The sequence below is a fragment of the Mercurialis annua genome, linkage group LG4, assembly GCF_937616625.2.
Source record: "Mercurialis annua linkage group LG4, ddMerAnnu1.2, whole genome shotgun sequence".
Classification (NCBI taxonomy): Eukaryota; Viridiplantae; Streptophyta; class Magnoliopsida; order Malpighiales; family Euphorbiaceae; genus Mercurialis; species Mercurialis annua.
This window is the reverse complement of record NC_065573.1, coordinates 19,120,450-19,144,445: the sequence shown is the minus strand read 5'-3', so window position 1 is coordinate 19,144,445 and position 23,996 is coordinate 19,120,450. Positions and strand designations below refer to the sequence as shown.

Here is a 23,996-nt window from a genome sequence, read left to right as displayed (position 1 = left end):
GAACTACTATTATCAACCTTAACATGTAAGTTAATAAAACTAAGCCTAGCTATCCACAGATAACGGGAATTGTTTACAAAAGTAAAATAAATTTTTAAGATAACACATGCTATAAGAAGGGCACAAACTCATAAAAGGAACCGTTATTTCTATCTATATAACTTTTAGATTTTTCAAAACTATGTTGTTTTTCTTTTCATAAAGATCCCGAATCTGGCAACTGTATGTGATTTTATAGAGCATCTATTTGACAGGCTTTTTTATTTATTTAGTTTTGTTTTTTAATAATCTACTAGAAAATTTAAAATCTAAATACATGAATGAATTCTACAACATTTTCCTATATCAATCTATTATGTCAAGAATCAAAACTAGTTTTTAACTTGTAGTCACTACACCAAAAACATGTTTTAGCGGCAAAGAGATAGTGATGGTCTTAAATAATGCCCCTAATTAATAACACTAATAGAGTTAGCAACGTAATTAGAGATGGTTTTATATTCCGTAGGTAGATAACAACGGTTCAAACCGTCTCTATATATATTAAGGGTTAAAATAGGAATTTAAAATTTCTTTCAGCTATACTGATTCTCACTTTCACTTTAATCATTTTTCTCATTCTTGCTTTTACTTCAGTCCCTTTCACTTTAATCGCTTTTCATTCTAACACAAATTGATTTATTCATGATTCATACAATGTAAATGTTTTAATCGATTCAGTGATTAAATACAGAGATCGATTTTTCAACTTGCACAAGGATTAGAAATTAGGTTTTTATCGATTCAGCGATTGATTAGGTTTTTTTCATTGATTGAATACAGAGATCAATAAATATCAGCGATTGATTAGTTTTTTTCATCGATTGAATTTAGAGATCAATAAATATCAGCGATCGTTTTTTCATCGATTCGAGGTAATTTCTATTGGTTTTGATAGAAATCATTACTTGTAAATTATAATTTGAAGCTTTTTTTTCCAATTAGTATTTATTTTAGGTTTTATAGATTGATTATGATTTTGATTTTAGGTTTCATCTTTTGTTTCTGATTTTGGATGACAGCTGAACTTGATTTCTTCTTTGTTTACTGATAAAATTTGATACAGAATTTAGGCTTTGATCTGTTGATTTTAGTGTTGGGTTTCTAAGTTTGAGTTTCGAATTTAATATCAACAATTTTCAGGTGAAGTTAATAGTTTATACTGATTTACCTCATTTCAGGTGAAAAACTGAATTCTGATTTAAACTGCTAACTTGTGGTTCATCATGATTTAAGACTGCTAACTTGTGCTTCTGATCAAGATTACCATCAGGTAACTTTGCTTGCTGTCATTTCAGTGTTGCTATAATGCTCGGTTGTTTGTGTGCTGTAGCTCTTATCTTCAATTATACATAATAAAAAAATGTTATAATGATATGAGTTTGCTCAAGGACAAACCATGTGCTTGAAAACTAAATCAAACGAGTTTAAATATGCTAAGTGGCTTGCTAGTGTTGGAGTGTGATTATGTCATCAAAGTATCAATGCATAACATGTTAATCAACTATTTCCTGGAACAAAATTATTAACACCTGATAAAATAATTTCATCACATAAGCAATTATTGGCCTGTATTGCTTGCTTCATTAACTTTACGTTGATGTAATAAAATATTAGATATGAAAATGTGACGAATTAGAAAATGGTAATCGCTATATAAAATATGTGTAGTTCAGTAACCCCGTCAGACTTTAAATCCAATAACTAATTCAGTTTTATGAGTTTGTACTTATCAGACTTGTATGTTCATGAATCTTCAGTGTCGGTTAATGTTTATTTATTCAAGCTTTTTTCTGGTCCATGCTGAATTTTCCTAGTTAAAATCTGTCATATCTCTTATGCAATGTTTTATCATTTTTGATAACAGTTGTAAAAGAAGTGATGCTGCTTCATTTAGGCTGTTAAACATTTTAGATCTTGTTTCAATGAGTTGGTTGGTGGACAAAAGTTGGATGGTCCAACCGAGAAATAGTGATATATATAGAAGTGGGGTGAAGCTCTTCCTCGATTTCGCTTTCCATCATGCATCAGAAGATGGAAGAATTATGTGCCCTTGTAGGAGTTGTGTCAATCACTGTTTGCAAACCTACAATGAAGTTGAAGTACATTTAGTCTGTGATGGTTTCGATGTAGAGGCAAAAACAGATTGGTCAGGTTTCGATGGTTATTGCAGGTCTGGAAGTTTTAAAGAAACCCATTTGATTTAACTTGCTTTTTTTATATATATAATTTCTTAATCTTATATTTGTTTTCTCTTGTTTCGTCACAGGACGGAAGGTCTAAAGTATCCGCTTATGGTAAAACGATTGGTCACAGTTGCGAGTCATGCAGAATACAAAGGTACACAATTGCTTATGATGGAAGATTAAGTTTTAAAAGTGTGCAAATTGATGCTGATCTTACTTTTCTATTTTCAGATAGTTGAACCATTCACAGGTCATTATGTATTTGCTTGGGTGTTGCAAGGTTCTTGAGCTATGCCCACTGGGTTCTCCAGATTTGTTCTTGTATATGAGCTATCTGTGGTTAGTTTTCTGTTTTGAACTTGTTTGTAGATGCTTCCCTTCATTTAAATGTCTTAGTTCTCTGCTGTTTAGTTGTATCTTGCCATAATTTAAATCTCTACTTTACACGAGCTAGCCACTTTATTGCCTTTTTCCTTTTTTCACACCAAATCAACTTCAGATTGTAGCAATCTTAGAGCATTTCACCAACTTTAACAAATGATATAATCAGGAGTCGCTAAGATACGGCTTTCTATATACGAAGAGTTAGGATTGATTTAGCACAATGGGTATTTTGTAGTCATAATAGATCATATAGGACAGTGTGGAATTCAGGTTTCATATTTAAGTTTTCATAAAGTGCATCTGCTTCTTATGCTTGAAATCTCATTGTTGCTTATGTTATAATAATGAGATTTCTTAAAAAATATTGGAAACAGGGTTTTGCACATGGAATTAGAAATCTCAAACTAAAAACAGAGAAGATTTTAGGAGTGGAAAGAAAACGGAATTTAACAATGCAAGTGAGTTGATTATATATATTGTATTATGATCAAAATTTTAATTTAATGATTTTATTATTGATGATTTATAATCCTCCTATTTATTTTCTCTGTCAGAGACGTAAAGATGAATGTACAAAGATTGTTAGGGTAACAACTGACACTTCAGGCTTTGGATGATATGTTTTATGATGAATTTGGGATCTCAGTTGAGGTTAAAGAGCTAGTAAGTCTCCTGTGATATTTGATTCAATTATCTCAGTGTTTTACTCATTTTTGGCTAGATCTACTGATTAGTGAATAAATTTGTAAAATGAAGTGACTAATGCTTTTATAGCTCATAATTATATTTAATTTGTATTCATTTTGATGAATTTGAAGGTAGACCGTGTTTAATTGCCATGCAACAAAAATTCAATCATATTTTTTTATGTTTTTAATTTAATACATTTTGTCTCATCTGCTTATCATCGTGCAGCTATTAGTTAAGATACGTAATACTTGTCAGCTATTAGTTAAGATACGTAATACTTGTCAGCGCACTGTGCACCATGACTACCCTGTTTCTTTTGAGGTAAGTTATATCAATTCTTCCTCCATCTTCTATTTTTCCGCAGCATATATACATTCTCTGCTGCGAAGGTTGTTTGAAGGAGATGAGGGAACACTATTAGTGAGTAATCCTGAGAGTTGTGTTCTAGATTGTTTTTAATATTGTGAGTACAGTTTATTTTAGCTCTTACTTAAATTGGGTTAAATATTGTCTGGGTATGAAACTCACAATCCAGAATTATTGTTTTCTTGTTCATATTTTGACTTGGTTTAAAAAAGTTAAACAAGCTATGGTGTATGAATATTGGCATTGTATAGTGTATGGTTTTAATCCATCATTTTTCTTTTTAATGTAGGATTTGCTTTGTTGTCAAAGATAAATAAGGTGTGAGATCAACTTGAAGACTCATACAAGGCCAGGGACCAAAAGCTGATAGATTTGAAGTAGAAATAGATTACCTTTTTCTTTTTTGATGAATCAGAAATAGATTAAACATATAACTATGAGTGTTTTTAGTTTTAGTTAGTTTAGATGAATATGTTAATTTGAGGTACAAAGTAGACATTATAATTTCAATTTTATGAATTTTTATCGATTATTAACATTTCAGCTTTTGAGATTCTTATCATATTTTAGTGATATTTTATAAAATGTGACCTATATCAGAGACTTTTAATGTTTTGAAGGGTATTAGAAATGATTTGTTTTAGCCCATAGAGACGGTTATAACCGCCCCTAAAAACAGAGATAAATAAGAGTTATAACCGTCTCTAAATTGTGTGTAAGCATATTAGCTTGTAGGGGCGGTTGTAACCGCCCCTACGAAATAGTCTCTACCGTTACGCTTACCCCGGCGCTCGCTAAAACCGTCATTATATTGTAGCTACGGCTACAACAGCGACACTCTTAAGACGGTTTTAAAAACCGTCTCTAAAACTTGTAGGGGCGGTTAAAACCGCCCCTACAGTCAATTTAAACCGCCCCTATAGGCATTATTTGGTGTAGTGAGTAGTTGATAAGTATTTCTAAAATTATAATTCCTTCTAAACTCTGGGTCATTTGTTTGATATTTTTCTGTTCCGTTCTTCTTTTCTTTGTTAAATTTTGGTTTGTAACGGTTCGTTTGTTACCTCCTAGAAAGGCTACTTTTGTTTCCATAGAGCATGTCGGCACATCTTCGATGATAAAAATTGACGTATCTAATGAATTTGCATAGAATAAATTGACAAGTTCAGAAATATATAAAGATGAAAATGGTTTTTGAATACCGTTCTTCACATTTCTTTCAGTATTTTACAGTTCCGTTGTGATCTGTTCCTTATTATATCCCCAATTTTGTAGTGGATAATCTCATAAATAAAATGTATAAACACATCTGGAATGATGTTGATAATCTCTATGTTTAAGCTAGAGGGGCCATTTAATATCAAATATAATGATGTTGCTAAAACTCGAGAATTGTCAACGTCTGAATTAATTAGGAGCTACAAGAGAATCATTAATTGAAAATATGGTTTCATCACCATTTAAACGCTTTGACTTAAAAACAAACTTATACTGTTGTCTATATTTTTAACAGAGGACTGTACATAGTGTTTCTCAAAGACAATAATTTATTAAAGCTCAGTTTTCTATTATTAATATGTTAAATATGTCATAAACTGATTTAAATATAATACAAAATTCTTACTTATTTAAATAATTTGACCATAGAAGGTAATTTGATGTACTATATAAGCTGAAATTTGTCAATTAATCCAAGCAAATAAAATTAAATTAAATTTTCAACATAAAAAGTTGTGCTCGGAGTTGAATAAGTATATTTTAGTTTTTTTTGGGTTAATTAGATTTTAAATTTATATTTTTGGGGTCAAATAAACCACTTTAGTCAATTTTGTCCTCAAATTTATATTTAGAATTAAATAAATCCACGTTTGAGTAATACAATTTTAGAGTTGCTTGACCTTTTACTATTGACTTATAAAATTAAAAATGACTTAAAATGACTTATTTGACTCTGAAAACATAAATTTAGGGATCTAATTAATCCTAAAAATTAAAATGTACTTTTTTTTGACGATGAGACAAAAATTTAATGGCTGGATTGACCTTTTGTTTATTAAAATATGTTGATTGATGTATGATTTAAATTGTTTAATACTTTAATCTGTCTATTTAAAAGCAGTTTATTCCCTCTAATTCGTTTAGTACAAAACCTTAATTTTGATATAAAAAGGATTTTGGTGTTGTCCATTTCTTCCAATTTATTAATTTAATCATACATTACTGCTTTATTTAAGTACTTAAGTATTAATCAAAAGACATAATTAAGTTAGAGTAGATGTGCCAAGTTCCATGTCGCAATGGAAATGATGTACCATCTAACATTGTCTCCTAGGTCTTTTTCGGATGCAATTTTCAGTCAATGAGCCACCTATATACATAGTCATTTATTTATTAAAATATTATTATTTAATACACTATGTCAGTCAAGTAGATAATTTTAAATAGAAAAATTAATACCTTTTCTTTTTAAAAAGGTTGAATAAATTAAAAATTATCAAGTAATATAATATAATAAAGTGAATTAAATAGCATTTTCCAATTTATCAACATTCTTTTTGAAAGGAATTGATTAACATCTTTAAAGCAAATAATCTACACTTAATTAACACTCCTTGTTCATGAAGTTTTATTTCTTTCTGAACTTAATTTTTATGTATACAAGATATATTATTTATTTGAATATAAAACAACATTATAGTCTAATTCTAATTACCTATTCATTTAAAAAGTTAATTATAAAATAAATCATGAACTTACGATTTAAATACGAATTTTTAATTTTAACGATTTAAAATACGAGCTACTAATATTTTTTAAAATTATGAATAATTTATTAATAAGAATACATTGAAGTGAACATCAGAATATATAGTGTTCTGGCATGCATACCAACATTTTTATAGAAAATTGTCCGATATTTTAGATCGTAAAGATTTGATAGTTTATATTTTGAATTGTAAAATTACTATTTATATTAAAATTAAAAAATATGCTAAAATTTATAGTTTATTTTATTTTTGTTTTTTAATTAAATTTTTAGACGAATAAGGTCTTAATTTACGTGATAAAATTTTTTGTAGTTTAATTTTCTTATAGTTTATTTAATTAAATAAATTTTTCAATATGTGTATATATATTTTGCATTTCAAATTCAATAAATATTTACACACATAGCGTGTTCAATACAAAAATAAATTATAATTAAAATCTCATTTAACAATTTTTTTTAAATTATTGATTATTTGACGCATTAAAACCTGAGTTAACTATTTGTGTCATTTGTGTCGGTGGTTTAACCTTCAACAACCCAAACTTAGATAACAAGCTTTTGTTCAAAGGTCGTTGTGAGTGAAATTCTCAATAGGTTTTGTATCTGCTAATCAGTGATAAAGAGTTTCATAATTGGTCAATTCATCATTTTTATACTTAAAAAAAAGACATGTTTATTGATGGCCTAATTACTTAAAAAGACTCTCATCTTATAACATTTTTTCATTTATAACATGACGTAAAAAAAAGTTCATTTGTACCATTTTTTTAATTCTTCATTTTCATCTCTATCCAAAAAGGGTACAATTGACTATATAAAAAATTTAAGGATAAAAATGTTAATAACAACTAAATAAAAGGGTTCCATCATATTTTTTTTATTTAAAAAATATAAATAAGTCTTTTAAATTTAAAAATATTCAAATAAATCTTCTAATTTATTGTTTTTAGATATTTTAATAAAAATTAAATTATTTAAAAAAATATTTCCGGCATACCATCGTACTCATCCGATTTATCGAACCCGTTAAATTTTTATTAATTTTTTTATCGTTTTAATGCTCCTCCTTTCGGAAGGAGGAGCTCTCCTTCCTCCATGACAGCAAGAAGCTGCTCAGCTTTTTCCTCCTTGGGAGGAAGGAGCACCCATGGAGGAAGGAGCGAGCTGCTCCCCCCTCCCATGGGAGGAGGAGCTAAGCTGCTCCATCCTCCCATGGAGGAAGGAGCAGATCTGCTCTTTCTTCGAGGGGGAGTCTGGAATATTTTTTTTTTAAATAAATTTTTTTACGTAAATTTTAATTTTTATTACGGTTAAAATAATTTTATATTATATAAATTAAAAATTTATTATCAATTTTTTTTGAAAAAAAAAGGTATTTTTGTACAATTAATATAATTAATGTCTAATTAGAATAATAGTTAAATTTAAAAAATTATTTTAACCATTTTTATATATGAAAAGAGAGCAATTTAGTACTTTGGGGTACAGTTGAAAATGAAAAATCATAAATAGGGTACAAATGAACTTTTTCCTAGGTCATGATATAAACGAAAAAATATTATAAGGTGGGATTTTTTTAAGTAATTAGTCCTTTTTTTATTAATATTTCTTCTTTTATAAGAGGAGACAAATATCAATAATATCATTTTCTCTTGGTTTATTGATAAAAATCCATAAAACATTATTTGATTTCTGATGTAATTATTGAAAAGGTTAAATAGAAAAAAAGATTAATTGCAAAAAAAATCATAAACTTAAACATGTTCTGAACCAGAACTTTAAATCATATGATAATACATTACACGAAATATTAGTGTGAGGTTATGCGCAGTTAAACGAATAAAAAAAAATAAACAACAAAAAGAATAAATCAAATCAACATGTACAAGATATATGTGAGTTCGGCAAATCACTTACGTCCACAATATCAAAATCATGATAAAACCCCTAACTCTAACCATGTTCAAAGATCGATTCCTAGCAATTCTCACGTTATCTCGGATAATAAGGGAGCAGATTCTTACTCATCCTCTAGGAGCTTGATATATTTTGAGAATTTTCCACGTACTTAGAGGTACCGTGATTTGGAGAAGGTGTTCGCAAGGTATGACGTTATTGGTCGAGTTTTGTTGGCAACAAAACGCACCAAGCATAACTGCAGTTTTGGTTTTCTTAGACCTGATTCGGAGAAGGATTTATCATGCATTGTGGGTCAGCTCAATGAGATCGCCATTGGCAAATTCAAACTTAGTGCTTTTCGTTCTAGGTTTTCCGAGAAGAAGTCGGATAACCTAAAACTAATGCTGTTGGTGCCCGTGTTTTTCAGTCCTCGATAAGAGCTGTTGCATCGCACGTGTGGAGGGATAACTGTTCATATAAAGCGGTTACGTCAGATTCTTGTTCTGATGGAAAAGTCTCGGTAGTTAAGGTTCATGATCTGGACCTGTTGATATCTATTACCAGTGAGAAGGTTATCCGAGATACTAACAATTGGATGTTAAGATCAGTTATTGCGAGGGTCGTTGACATCGAATTCGTCCTAAAGGCAAAGTATTTGTTATTAATCAGAATATTATCTGTGAGAAGATGAGTGTCATGGGAGCTAATCTTATTCTAATTACCTTTGGATCTCGATTGGAGGCTGGGAATTTTATGGATGTTTTATGACCTCTCTTTCAGAACTCTTATAATCCTTCTGTTAAGCTAAAGATTTTGAGCAATCGTTTGCGAGGTTAGTTTGAATGTCTATCTCAGGACTAAAATGTTGACAAAAGTAAAAATGAAAGACCACATAATTTAGTTTTCAAACAAAAAAGACTAAAGTATTTACTCTAATTTATTTATGCAGTTTACGCTGCAAAATAATTCACGTAAATTATTGTGAATTATCCAACCAAATGGGTTGGAGTAACATTCTTAACTTTTGATTCAATTTGTTCAAAAGCTTTATATTTTATTTATAAAATTCTCAAATCTCTTAGTTACCATATCTTTAAACATAACCAATCGTATCATTTGTAAATATATTTATGCACAACTAATTATTGAATAATCTTATTAAAGTAAAATAAAAAACATTCAAACATCAACACAGCTTCATCACCACCACAATCATCATAAACTAAACCTCTAAACGAGACTTCTCTTCCTCCGGTTCATCAACATAATTTGGATCCTTCTCATCAAGAGCAGGCGGTGCAGCTTCAAGCTCATAATCTACCACATCAGCAGGACCTTCCCATGTATATTTTCCACCGTGACCGGACTTCGGCGGCGGTTTCCCAATACCACCGACACCTTTCCCTTTAACCGGGTGGCGATCCATGCGATGGACTCCTTTATCCATCAACTTCTTCTCCACGTATTTGATTGTGTCTATGTTGTGTGTGTCCAGCTCTGTTTTTTCTACTCTTTTTTTGCCTTCTTCATCGTGTGAGACTGCTCTGATCACCACCTTGTCTTTCTTGTCGTCTATGGCCTTCATTTTGTTGATTCACTGTATAATTTCTTGATCAGTTTCGTTGGATGATGAGTGTTTTTATATAGTGGTTTAAGGGTTTTAGGCTGTGGAATGTGCTGGAAAGTACAGATGGAGGTATAACGTTGATGCGACGTGGTTTTTTGAATTTGTTCTTATCTCACACGTGTAGAATATTTGCTAGTAAGATGTAGAAGAAGCTCATGGAGTCCCTACTTTTTGTAAGGTATAATCTAAAGAAAATGCTAGAAGAAAATTCATTAATAAAGAGTTCTGTCATAAAAATTCGTCAACTTTACATATTTTTTTTATTTAATCACGTTTTAAAAGTTTCATCATAAAAATATATTAGTTTTTTTTTTCAAATTTATACATAGTGTTAAAGTGACCCTTTAAAAATGACTTTTACCTCAACAAATTACACTAATAAATAAATGTAACCTCAACATTGTGTATGAATTTTAAAAAAAAAATATTTTTATGACCAATTTTTAAAAAAACGTTATTAAAATTAAACGTGTACAGTTGGTGAATTTTTATGATATTTTTTTTAATATAAAAATGGCCAAAATTAATCTGATACAGAAATTAAAAACAAAAGTTAAACCGATTTTTTTCATGAACTTTTTATTACACTTTTAATTTAACTACGAAATATTTTGAGTAGATGATAAGTTCAAAGATTAGGAATGACAAGCGGAATGAAAATACAAATAAGAATGAAAATAGAAAATTGTATATGTTATTAAATCCGATAAACTATTATAGGAATAAAAATGACAATGAAAATGAGTGTAAAAAGTATGAACCAAAATAAATTTTTGATTTAATATTATAAAATAATTAATTTTTCGGTTTGATTTAGTTTTACATATAATTTTTTAAAAAATTATAATAACCCAAACTAAAAATATATCCAAACAGAAAATATTTGACAGAACTGATTAATCTGAGTTGATATGAAGAAATTTAATTCTTTCAAATTTTGGATTTCTTCATTCTTAAAAAATAGAAAATATTAGTCAATTTAATTAGGTTATTAAAAATATAAAATTTTTATTCGGTTTAGGAAAATCAATTTTTGGTTTGATTCGGTTCTGAATATTATTTTTGCCAGTTAAGTTTAATATTAACCAATCCAAACTAATCGAACCAAATTAAAAAGACCAAACAAAATTTAGCTTGGTTTGATTTAAAATAATAATAATATGCAATTCAATTTGATTTTGGACATAGTTTTATTATGTTCTATATAAACCGCACCAAAATAATCGATCAAACCAAAAATCCGACCTTACCTAAAAATCAGGTTCTATTTGAAAAATTTAAATTTTTAAATTTTTAGTTCAAATCGATTTAAAAAAAGCATTTCAGTTAGTTTTGATTTGATAGTTAAAAAAAATTATATAATAATGACCATAACGACATATCCTGTTCGATTTGAAACAATTTAATTTCTTAAAGTTTTGGTTTAGTTTTGTAAAAAATGATTTTTTTTAATTTGATTCGGTTTGAATCAAAATACATTATTTTTTTGAAGAATTTTTTTTTGATGAATTCAAAATACATTATTTATATATTACTATTGTCATTTCTATGTCAATTTTGATAAAACAAACACAATCATAATAAATTGGCCATATTGTTGATCTTGATAAGTCTGTCTTGTGTTTTGGCAAAGGCACTAGTGGGCATTTGAAGCAAGATCTTTAGCAAATTCTTCAAGTTTCCATTATACAGTGTCATGAAAAATATCTGGGACACCCATCTACAATAGGAAGGAGGAAATGAGATAGTTTGATAGCTATCAAGGATAGGATATAGGAAATGTTTGCAACTTTAAAAGAGAGACATGTTTTTCTATGGATGTAGAGAAGTGCTCATTAAGGTCGTTATACAGTTAATACCGACCTACTATATAAAATGTTTTAAGTTGCCTAAAAGTTTGATTGAATTGAGAAAATGTGCAATAAATTCTGATTGGGATGTCATATGACGGTTAGAAGGAAATCCATTAGGTTAGATGGAGTACACTTTGTAAAGTTGAATGTGAGGTGGTATGGAGTTTAAGGACCTTGAGATTTTAACAAAACCTTATTGGCTAAACAAGGTTGGAAGATGATTAATGAGCCTAATTGCCTCTTGTTTAGAATCTGGAAACAGAAGTACTTTAAAGATACAAATTTTATGAATTCTAATAGTAGTAGAATGGGATCTTATACTTTTAAAAGTGTTCTTTGGGCTAGAGATGTGTTAACTACTGGTTTTAAGTGGAGAATTGACAATGGGAGAGATGTCTCGTGGAGAATTGACAATGGGAGAGATGTCTGCTTTTACCAGGACAGATAGATCAATAGAGAATCAACTTTAAATGTCATTAGTAATACAATATTAGGGTGGAATGCAAAATTCAGTGGTTTAAGTGTAGATGGAGGAACTTGGAGGATGGACATTTTAAATTCTGCCTTTATAGCAATTGATGTGGATTGTATTAAAAAAATTCCTTTGGCTATAACTAACTAAAAGGATACTTTGAGGTGGCATTATGCCATGTTTGATTTATGCATTGTTAAAAGTTAACACAGAATGACAATTGAGTTGAAAAATCATTCATCCAATTCTGATAATAAAAGGAACATGCGTTAGTGAAGTTTCTTTAGAAGTTGGACATCCCTTTGACCATAAAAAATTTCATCTAAATTTTTTACCACGAATGGATCCCAGTCAAAACTAAGCTTATCAATAGATGAATGCAAATTGAGCACTATTGTCCCTTCTGTATGCAAAACCTGAAACTGTTTTGCATTCTTTGTGGTTCTGTAAAGAGACAAAATATTTTTGAAAAGAGTGGTTACTAGTAGGGAAGATTAGTCCAAGGAGAGAGTGGAGTATGAGAGACATGTTCCACCTTTAGTGTTAACTAAGTAGGATTTTATTATTTTCAGCATTCTGCTATGGTTAATTTGGAATAACCATAACTGTTACATCTAATATGAGTAAAATTATTCCTATTTTTTATGTCGTTTTTTATCTTTCTAATGTGCTTTTATTGTTATAATTGAGATTTTTGTGTTTTATTGTTGTGTCTGAGTGTTTCAGGATAAATGCATGAAAACTGATGAGTTTTAGGGTACAAATGAACTTTTTCCTAGGTCATGATATAAACGAAAAAATATTACAAGGTGGGATTTTTTTAAGTAATTAGTCCTTTTTTTATTAATATTTCTTCTTTTATAAGAGGAGACAAATATCAATAATATCATTTTCTCTTGGTTTATTGATAAAAATCCATAAAACATTATTTGATTTCTGATGTAATTATTGAAAAGGTTAAATAGAAAAAAAGATTAATTGCAAAAAAAATCATAAACTTAAACATGTTCTGAACCAGAACTTTAAATCATATGATAATACATTACACGAAATATTAGTGTGAGGTTATGCGCAGTTAAACGAATAAAAAAAAATAAACAACAAAAAGAATAAATCAAATCAACATGTACAAGATATATGTGAGTTCGGCAAATCACTTACGTCCACAATATCAAAATCATGATAAAACCCCTAACTCTAACCATGTTCAAAGATCGATTCCTAGCAATTCTCACGTTATCTCGGATAATAAGGGAGCAGATTCTTACTCATCCTCTAGGAGCTTGATATATTTTGAGAATTTTCCACGTACTTAGAGGTACCGTGATTTGGAGAAGGTGTTCGCAAGGTATGACGTTATTGGTCGAGTTTTGTTGGCAACAAAACGCACCAAGCATAACTGCAGTTTTGGTTTTCTTAGACCTGATTCGGAGAAGGATTTATCATGCATTGTGGGTCAGCTCAATGAGATCGCCATTGGCAAATTCAAACTTAGTGCTTTTCGTTCTAGGTTTTCCGAGAAGAAGTCGGATAACCTAAAACTAATGCTGTTGGTGCCCGTGTTTTTCAGTCCTCGATAAGAGCTGTTGCATCGCACGTGTGGAGGGATAACTGTTCATATAAAGCGGTTACGTCAGATTCTTGTTCTGATGAAAAAGTCTCGGTAGTTAAGGTTCATGATCTGGACCTGTTGATATCTATTACCAGTGAGAAGGTTATCCGAGATACTAACAATTGGATGTTAAGATCAGTTATTGCGAGGGTCGTTGACATCGAATTCGTCCTAAAGGCAAAGTATTTGTTATTAATCAGAATATTATCTGTGAGAAGATGAGTGTCATGGGAGCTAATCTTATTCTAATTACCTTTGGATCTCGATTGGAGGCTGGGAATTTTATGGATGTTTTATGACCTCTCTTTCAGAACTCTTATAATCCTTCTGTTAAGCTAAAGATTTTGAGCAATCGTTTGCGAGGTTAGTTTGAATGTCTATCTCAGGACTAAAATGTTGACAAAAGTAAAAATGAAAGACCACATAATTTAGTTTTCAAACAAAAAAGACTAAAGTATTTACTCTAATTTATTTATGCAGTTTACGCTGCAAAATAATTCACGTAAATTATTGTGAATTATCCAACCAAATGGGTTGGAGTAACATTCTTAACTTTTGATTCAATTTGTTCAAAAGCTTTATATTTTATTTATAAAATTCTCAAATCTCTTAGTTACCATATCTTTAAACATAACCAATCGTATCATTTGTAAATATATTTATGCACAACTAATTATTGAATAATCTTATTAAAGTAAAATAAAAAACATTCAAACATCAACACAGCTTCATCACCACCACAATCATCATAAACTAAACCTCTAAACGAGACTTCTCTTCCTCCGGTTCATCAACATAATTTGGATCCTTCTCATCAAGAGCAGGCGGTGCAGCTTCAAGCTCATAATCTACCACATCAGCAGGACCTTCCCATGTATATTTTCCACCGTGACCGGACTTCGGCGGCGGTTTCCCAATACCACCGACACCTTTCCCTTTAACCGGGTGGCGATCCATGCGATGGACTCCTTTATCCATCAACTTCTTCTCCACGTATTTGATTGTGTCTATGTTGTGTGTGTCCAGCTCTGTTTTTTCTACTCTTTTTTTGCCTTCTTCATCGTGTGAGACTGCTCTGATCACCACCTTGTCTTTCTTGTCGTCTATGGCCTTCATTTTTTTGATTCACTGTATAAATTCTTGATCAGAATGTTGGATGATGAGTGTTTTTATATAGTGGTTTAAGGGTTTTAGGTTGTGGAATGTGCTGGAAAGTACAGATGGAGGTATAACGTTGATGCGACGTGGTTTTTTGAATTTGTTCTTATCTCACAGGTGTAGTGTATTTGCTAGTAAGATGTAGAAGAAGCTCATGGAGTCCCTACTTTTTGTAAGGTATAATCTAAAGAAAATGCTAGAAGAAAATTCATTAATAAAGAGTTCTGTTATAAAAATTCATCAACTTTACATGTTTTTTTTATTTAATCACGTTTTAAAAATTCATCATAAAAATATATTAATTTTTATTTTTCTTTTAAATTTATACATAGTGTTAAAGTGACCCTCATTTATTGGTTAAAAATGACTTTTACCTCAAAAAATTACACTAATAAATGAATATCACCTTAATATTGTGTATGAATTAAAAAAAATTATTTTTATGATAAATTTTTAAAAAACGTTATTAAATTAAACGTGTAAAGTTGGTGAATTTTTATGATAATTTTCCTTTAATATAAAAATAGCCAAAATTAAGCTAATACAGAAATTAAAAATAAAAGTTAAACCAATTTTTTTTAATGAACTTTTCATTATACTTTCAATTTAACTAGTAGATGATAAGTTCAAATATATTATCGGAATGAAAATGAAAATAAAAATGAAAATAGAAAATTGTATATGTTATTTAATTTGATAAACTATTATAGGAATAAAAATGACAATGAAAATGAGTGTAAAAAGTATGAACCAAAATAAAATTTTGATTTAATATTATAAAATAATTAATTTTTTCGGTTTGATTTAGTTTTATATATAATTTTTTAAAAAAATTATAATAACCCAAACTAAAAATATATCCAAACCGAAAATATTTGACAGAACTGATTAATCTGAGTTGATATGAAAAAATTTAATTCTTTCAAATTTTGGATTTCTTCATTCTTAAAAAATAGAAAATTTTAGTCAATTTAATTAGGTTATTAAAAATATAAAATTTTTATTCGGTTCAGGAAAATCAATTTTTAGTTTGATTCGATTCTGAATATTATTTTTGCCAGTTAAGTTTAATATTAACCAACCCTAACTAATCGAACCAAATTAAAAAGACCAAACAAAATTTAGCTTGGTTTGATTTAAAATAATAATAATTTGCAATTCAAATTGATTTTGGACATAGTTTTATTATGTTCTATATAAACCGCACCAAAATAATCGATCAAACCAAAAATCCGACCTTACCTAAAAATCAGGTTTTATTTGAAAAATTTAAATTTTTAAATTTTTAGTTCAAATCGATTTAAAAAAAGCATTTCAGTTAGTTTTGATTTGATAGTTAAAAAAAAATTATATAATAATGACCATAACGACATATCCTGTTCGATTGGAAACAATTTAATTTCTTAAAGTTTTGGTTCAGTTTTGTAAAAATGATTTTTTTTTTAATTTGGTTCGGTTTGAATCAAAATACATTATTTTTTTGATGAATTTTTTTTTGATGAATTCAAAATACATTATTTATATATTACTATTGTCATTTCTATGTCAATTTTGATAAAACAAACACAATCATAATAAATTAGGCCATATTGTTAATCTTGATAAGTCTGTCTTGTGTTTTGGCAAAGGCACTAGTGGGCATTTGAAGCAGGATCTTTAGCAAATTCTTCAAGTTTCCATTATACAGTGTCATGAAAAATATCTGGGACACCCATCTATAATAGGAAGGAGGAAATGAGATAGTTTCATAGCTATCAAGGATAGGATATAGGAAAAATTTGCAACTTTGAAAGAGAGACATGTTTTCCTGTGGATGTAGAGAAGTGCTCATTAAGGTCGTTATACAGTTAATACCGACCTACTATATAAATTGTTTTAAGTTGCCTAAAAGTTTGATTGAATTGAGAAAATGTGCAATAAATTCTGATTGGGATGTCATATGACGGTTAGAAGGAAATCCATTGGGTTAGATGGAGTACACTTTGTAAAGCTGAATGTGAGGTGGTATGGAGTTTAAGGACCTTGAGATTTTAACAAAATCTTATTGGCTAAACAAGGTTGGAAGATGATTACTGAGCCTAATTGCCTCTTGTTTAGAATCTGAAAACAGTACCTTTAAAGATACAAATTTTATGAATTCTAATAGTAGTAGAATGGGGTCTTATACTTTTAAAAGTGTTCTTTGGGTTAGAGATGTGTTAACTACTGGTCTTAAGTGGAGAATTAACTTTGGTAGAGATGTCTGCTTTTACCAGGACAGATGGATCAATAGAGAATCAAATTTTAAAGTTATTAGTAATCCAATATTAGGGTGGAATGCAAAAGTCAGCGGTTTAATTGTAGATGGAGGAACTTGAAGGATGGACATTTTGAATTCTGCCTTTATAGCAATTGATGTGGATTGTATTAAAAAAATTCCTTTGGCTATAACTAACTAAAAGGATACTTTGAGGTGGCATTATGCCAGGTCTGATTTATGCATTATGAGAAGTGAAGTTTCTTTAGAAGTTGGACATCTCTTCGAACATAAAAATTTTTTATCTAGAAATTTTACCACGAGTGGATCCCAATTGAAACTAAGCTTATCAGTAGATGAATGCAAATTGAGCACTATTGTCCCTTCTATATGCAAAACTTGAAACTGTTTTGCATTCTTTGTGGTTCTTTAAAGAGACAAAATATTTCTGGAAAGAGTGATTACTAGTAGGGAAGATTAGTCCAAGGAGAGAGTGGAGTATTAGAGACGTGTTCCACCTTTAGTGTTAACTAAGTAGGATTTTATTATTTTTAGCATTCTGTTATGGTTAATATGTTATAACCATAACTGCTACATCTAATATGAGTAAAATTATTCATATTTTCTGTCGTTTTTTATCTTTCTAATGTGCTTTTATTGTTATAATTGAGATTTTTGTATTTTATTGTTGTGTCTGAGTGTTTCAGGATAAATGCATGAAAACCGATGAGTTTTGGGTTTAATTTGAACATTCCGAAGGTTTTCGAAGTAAAGAGATGCGGAAAGCACATTTGTATACATGAGAATCTGACCTTAGTTTATTAATTGACGATTTTGAAAAACCTAAAGACTTCTAACGAGTTTGTATTCTACATAAGAAACATAGTAAATATCCTAAGATTTCAAAGGAATCAAGAACCAACTCATTTGAAGGTTTTTACATCGAGTTATGAAGTTTTTAAGATAGTAGTTGCGCAATAGAAAAGAATGTCTCATTAGAGACAACCATTCTCGTTCAAGATGGAAAAAAAATAGGAAGGTCTTGAACGAGACACATCATGTCTCGAATATGACCTTTAATAAAAAATTCTATCTATAATTTTTTGGTTAGGGTGATTGGGAACATGTCAAAACTGCTCAGGTTTCGTTCGAGACATCTAATGTCTCGTTCGAAACATTTACTAACCTAATGAAAGACGTGATTACGGGATTGATTCATTTGTGGGCTTCACCTTGACCCTATTCCAACTTTTCCTAATGTGACTTGTAAAAGGTTTAGTTTTATTCCTATTTGCAAGTACTCTATTAATAATTTATGTAAATTTTAGAATTAGATGGTAATTAGTTTTTAGATTGTTTTTAGCTTAGTATTAGGGTTAGCCTCTATTCATAACTTTTGCTTTTATTATTTATTTTTAGAATTATTGTTTATTGTTCTTGCGACAAGATTAAAGAATTATCTATTAATCGAAGTTTTATTATTCAGACAATTCCGGGTATTTATCATTTCATTATGAATTCTTCTTCTTCATCTTATCTACTTATTTTTTTTATAGCTATGAGTAGTTAAATTCTCCATTCGAGAGTTTTTATAAAATTATAATTGTGTAATTGATTGGATATGGATTAATTGGTGTTTATTATCTTGTTCTGATTAACGTTCTTAATGCTTGGATTAGATTGATCATCTACTTCATGATTGGTGTTTACTTAACTAATTGAGAGATAATTAAACATAAGTAATCGAAAATCTAAAAGATAATGTAATGAAAGCGAGTAAGATTTTAGGTAATCAGTAGAGTTTGCTTAATAATTGCTATTTCATTGTTTAATGCGGTTTTTAATATCGTGAGAGCGAGTTATTTATTGGTTAAATGAATAGGTTGTATTTTTATGAGAAACTTACGCCGAGGTCTCTTAGGTATACCATAATTAACTGTTTGTACTTTGAACCTTGATCGTTTTTTGGCCATCTCTCTTTTCCGTAGGCTCTAGTGTGCCACTTTGAGTGTGCCATTTTTTATGCGAAATTTTAGAGTTTTAGTTTGCCACTTCTCCTGGCTTTTAATATACATCTTATTCATAAAACAAATAATGGAGTCGCAGTTTATGAACCAAATTTGTTGAAGTGGGAGGCCAACAAAGACGAAGACGATCATATGACAATGAGAAAGCTATTATTTTTTTGATAAAAATGATTAATAGATTAGCTCACCACAAGCAGTGGAGGAAAAGAAAACAAAACAATCAAGTTTGATTACAAATCAAATCAAAAATTTCTAGCAACATCGGCACAAGAATAAGGAAATCCTAGATGCCCACATATATAAAAAAGAATCGATTTTCTAATAATCATAAATGATAACTTCTCTGGAGAAATAAATTCATTGTTGAAGTATCTATGATTTCTAGCCTTACATAATTTCCAAATCGTAAAGAACCAAATCAACATCCAAAGTTCTTTGAATTATCTATTGGCAAGAAAAGGCCACTGTCAATAAAAATGAACCAAAGAAAACGAAATAACTCAGGGACTATTACTCCTAGCCAATATGTTAGTCCAAGTATTCCAAGCATATAAGCAATGACAAATTATATGAATAGATGACTACTCCTCTAAACAAAAAGAACATAATATTATGACAGAATCAATCCTCTCATTACAAGAGACATCTTCGAAGAGATCATATCTGTAACACCCCGTATTTTTTCAAGTAGTTTCGTTAAGCCTATCCTATATCTTGGGGTTTGTTCAGGTGGTTCGACCACTTAGAATAGTGGCTTTCGAGTTCCAAACGTTTTAATATGTGTTTTGAGATGTCTTGGGTGTGGCCTCAAAGTTTAGAGCGGTTTCGATTTCATTTTCAAAACAATAATTATTTTTTGGAGCAGTAGCTATATCATGGGCGCGACATAGAATGTCACGGGCGCGACATGTCTATCACGGGCGTGACAGAACACTGATGAGTCCGCCACTTTCTATTTAAGCCCCCTTATTTCGACCTAAAAACGTTTTCTTTCATTCTTAAAACCCTAGAACGGCTGAGACATTTATTAAAATCCATTCCCACTCATTCTTATCATATTTTGATCTTAGGTAAGTTTTTTCATCATTCTTTTATGGTTTATTTCATGGTTTATCAATTCTAGGGTGTGTGTCATCATTAGCTTGGTTTATTGTTCATTTGTAGGCTGATTTGGATCTATATTTTTTTGGGTTTTTGATTGTATTGGCTTATCTAGAGGTATGTGGCTCTAATCTATTGTTATTGTTTGTTGAGATTGTTAAATTATTGTTTGATTCAATACTTTGGGTGTTTGGGCATGTATTTTCTGTTTTGCTTGAATTTTCAAATCTGGAAACATTAGTTTGTTTTTGATTTTTGATTTTGGCTTTTGAATGTTTATTGTACATCGGGTGGATTGGTTTCTTTGAGGAGAATTATAGGTGTATCAATATGTTAATGTTTTGGATTATAACATCTATATTGAATGTTAATTTAAAATCTGAAAATGTTATAGGGTTTGATCTTAGGTTGCTTAGATGTCATTTGTACATGGGGTGATTTAGAAGAATCGATTATATGGAATAATATATCGTTTGGCTAATGTTTTTGCTGGAATTTTCTTTAAATGATAAAGGGGTTGTAAGTCAACAACAAATACATTGGTTGATTTGATCTAAAATATTTAAGGTTAAGTCATATGTTAATCGAGGTTTTCTAAAGGTTTAAATCGATGTTTTATGTTTAGTAAACTTGCTGGAAATTATTTTAATGTTTTTTTTAAGTAATTGTGATGCTACTTTGGGTGTTGTTGGGTTGAAGAACTAACCAACGTTTTGGCCAAATGTTTAAGGCATATTTAAGATGATCTTTATCAAATATAAGGGGCTGGAAATTCATTGTTTAAGCGTATGTAAGACGTTAACTTATCTTAGGTTGTGGTTTAACTTTTAGTTAAATGAGATATAAGGCATGTAAGGTGTTCAACGGTTATGTTGTGTTTGATGAGCCTATTTTAGTTTCAAGTTGATACTTGAAAGATGTTTAAATCTTATTGATTCTATTTAAAGTGAAATATTAAGTGTATTTTGGGTGTTACTTGCCAAGTGTTGGCAAGTTTAATTGGCTTCATTGCTTTCTATGTTTTGGCGTTATCTAATTTAGGGTATGAGTTCTTATTTCAAATGACTTTGGGTTTTATTTAAGGATTTGTAAAACTTTGGTTTTCACTTTAGATTACGGTTGGGTCGGGTTAGACTTGTGTCGCCCGACATGTTGTGTTCAGCTAAACTGCAGTTAAGGCTAACACACTACTTTCGAAAACTCTTTGGATTTGAAAGGACTATTTAAGTATTCAAGAGCTTTGGTTTTGTTTTAAGAATAAGAACTCACCTAAGCGTAACTTGCCTAACTTTGCTATTTGGTTTGAATGGAATACTTTGGTTATGTTTTGGTTGTGTATTAAGATGTTAGTCCTATGTGGTGTCTAGTAATCGTAGAGTTATGGGTTGTTTCAATTTTAACTTATACCTTGTTATAGACCCGTCGACTGCTCGTGCCTCGGAGTCTACGCAGGGTTAGCTGTTTGCCAAGATTATCACGTGGATACTCAAGTAGTGAATTTGTAGTGTTATTCACCGCTTTATTAAGTACCGCAAATTATTTTAGTATATCAAATGTTTATGAACTGCTTTAAGGATTATGGATCTGGATTGAAACGAGATACTCGATAGGCTTGTATCGAGACTGTGTGTATCGGTAAGTACTTTGGGATTGGTTGACCAATGTCTGGCCTACTTTGGGAATCGATGAAGATTTGTTTCCATATACTTTGGATAATTCTTTGGGTTATATACTTTGGGATTTCATTTCAATACTGTATTCCATAATCGAATATATATTAGTATAAAAGGATTTGTTTTAAGAGTTTTAAACTTAATAAATGTAAATAGCATTATAAGCTCATCTCAGTGTATCTAATCCTGTTGTTTTCCCAATTTTCCAGGTTTATGATTTGAAAACTGGTCGACTCCGATTCTTTGATTTCCTCGGAGGTTTTTATGTTAATAAAACTAGTCTATTGCTTAAACTCTTACATCGCAATAGAACAAGTTGTCTTTATATCATTATACTTTGAATTGTCATATTGGTACGACTATTTTATTATTACCTTGGCATATTACTTTGGATTATTATATTTGAGGCATGATCCATAGTTTCGGATTATTATCAAGTTATGATATTAGAAATGTTGTATAAACTGCTAGACTTAAATTGGAGTCTCGGTTGCCCCGAGCAGTGGTTTTCTTGCAGGTTTATATGTATATAAGGTTATCCGCGAGGCTTGCTACGGGTTTTGGTACAAACATACCCATACCCTAACACCATTCGCAATTTGTGAAATCGGGTCATGACAATATCCCTAGCCGATAACCAAACAAATAACTGAAGGTGATGAGGTAACTTCGATTTCTAAATAATTCGAAAGAAACTAAGATCTGTATTACCAACCTGATTAGTGGCAGATTATTCCAATGCATACCAGCTATCGACATCGACGTATATCCATTCTGCTTCATCCAAATGAACCGATCTTGTTGCAAATTATTCAAAAAGACATTATCAGCCATTAACTAAAGACGATTTAGAGCTTCAACGTCTCCCAGACGAAGCAACCTGCGCCATTTTAGAGCAGACCGAGAGAGCTGCCAACTTCCCATTACCTATTGCACCATGATGTTAGACGATTTAGAGATTTTAAAAAGACTAGCAAATGAAGAAGAAAGCTCAGTTTCTCCAAGCCAAATGTCTTGCCAAAGACGAAGTCTGTTGCCATTCCCCACAGAAACCGCAACATTTAAATTAAAGATATCCCAAGCCTCATTGTGAGACATACAACTAGAGATAATTCCTTTCCATAAATGAGATAGTTTATGAGAAATTCTCGGATCGAGATCAAACCAATACGTAATATCACAACTATTGAAAACAATAGAGTACCACAAAACTAACATTCATCAATTTCCATAACCACTTGAATAACAAAAATTTATTCTTCAGTCGAAGAGGAACAATATTCAGACCGCCGTCGAAAAAAGGAGAGCAAAACATCTTTCCATGCCACCTTACTGAAGTATATTCCCTCGACAGTTCCATTCCATAAAAAGTTGCGCATATACTTCTCAAGACAATTAATCACAGAATTAGGAGCATAAAAAGAGCTCATGAAGTAGACCGGTAAACTACTTGGAACCGACTTAATAAGAGTTAACTGACCTGCAGGAGACAAAAGCCTACCACGCTAAGTGGAAAGTTGCGAAGAAAAATTTTGAACAACCGGATTCCAATATTTCACATTCAACTTCTTTAAAGACAAAGGCAGTCCCTGGTACATAATAAGAAAGTCTTCTATTTTATAATATAAAATCTCAGCAGTTAATGTCACGACCCAATTTATTGAGCCGAGACCGGCGCTAGGGAACGGGAGTGGTAGCTCCGGAACCCGTAGCAAGCCTAAAACCACTATAAATTTTTCGCAAATTAAATATATTATTCTATATAAAACGTTTTCAGAAAATCATTTGAAACATTATCAAAATATCTTTATTGCTTTCTGAAAACCATCGCAAATCATTCTTATAGACTAGGGTCTTACCGAGCGACATTTCATGTCCAACACTGCCCTGTCTCTAATCAATA

The 23,996-nt window shown here is 30.4% G+C and overlaps 2 protein-coding genes and 1 long non-coding RNA gene across 7 annotated transcripts; 1 reads left to right on the top strand and 2 right to left on the bottom strand.

The window, feature by feature from the left end:
- Window positions 1-387: 387 nt before the first annotated feature.
- On the top strand, window positions 388-4,208 carry LOC126679540 (uncharacterized). 5 transcript variants are annotated; one of them, XR_008790642.1, is made up of 10 exons: window positions 388-433; window positions 823-914; window positions 1,221-1,312; window positions 1,907-2,212; window positions 2,309-2,379; window positions 2,457-2,564; window positions 2,984-3,067; window positions 3,164-3,272; window positions 3,525-3,620; window positions 3,955-4,208. It is a non-coding gene; the product is annotated as an uncharacterized LOC126679540 (long non-coding RNA). The 5 variants fall into 5 exon arrangements; XR_008790640.1 differs by having other exon boundaries at window positions 394-508; XR_008790641.1 differs by having other exon boundaries at window positions 394-914; window positions 1,907-2,094.
- A 5,253-nt stretch (window positions 4,209-9,461) lies between these two features.
- LOC126679374 (uncharacterized) lies at window positions 9,462-10,088 on the bottom strand. Its single transcript, XM_050374393.2, has one exon. The coding sequence runs from the start codon at window positions 9,917-9,919 to the stop codon at window positions 9,557-9,559; it is 363 nt and encodes a 120-aa protein (XP_050230350.1). The 5' UTR covers window positions 9,920-10,088; the 3' UTR covers window positions 9,462-9,556.
- Window positions 10,089-14,556: 4,468 nt separating this feature from the next.
- On the bottom strand, window positions 14,557-23,147 carry LOC126678397 (uncharacterized). Its single transcript, XM_056105638.1, has 2 exons — window positions 22,809-23,147; window positions 14,557-15,026 (listed from the first exon to the last, which is right to left on the bottom strand). Exon 2 carries the CDS (start codon window positions 15,012-15,014, stop codon window positions 14,652-14,654), a length of 363 nt encoding a protein of 120 aa, XP_055961613.1. The 5' UTR covers window positions 15,015-15,026; window positions 22,809-23,147; the 3' UTR covers window positions 14,557-14,651.
- Window positions 23,148-23,996: the final 849 nt, after the last annotated feature.

Coding starts and splice junctions, on each gene's coding strand:
- LOC126679374 (XM_050374393.2), bottom strand. CDS start 9,919: ATGAAGGCCATAGACGACAAGAAAGACAAGGTGGTGATCAGAGCAGTC.
- LOC126678397 (XM_056105638.1), bottom strand. CDS start 15,014: ATGAAGGCCATAGACGACAAGAAAGACAAGGTGGTGATCAGAGCAGTC.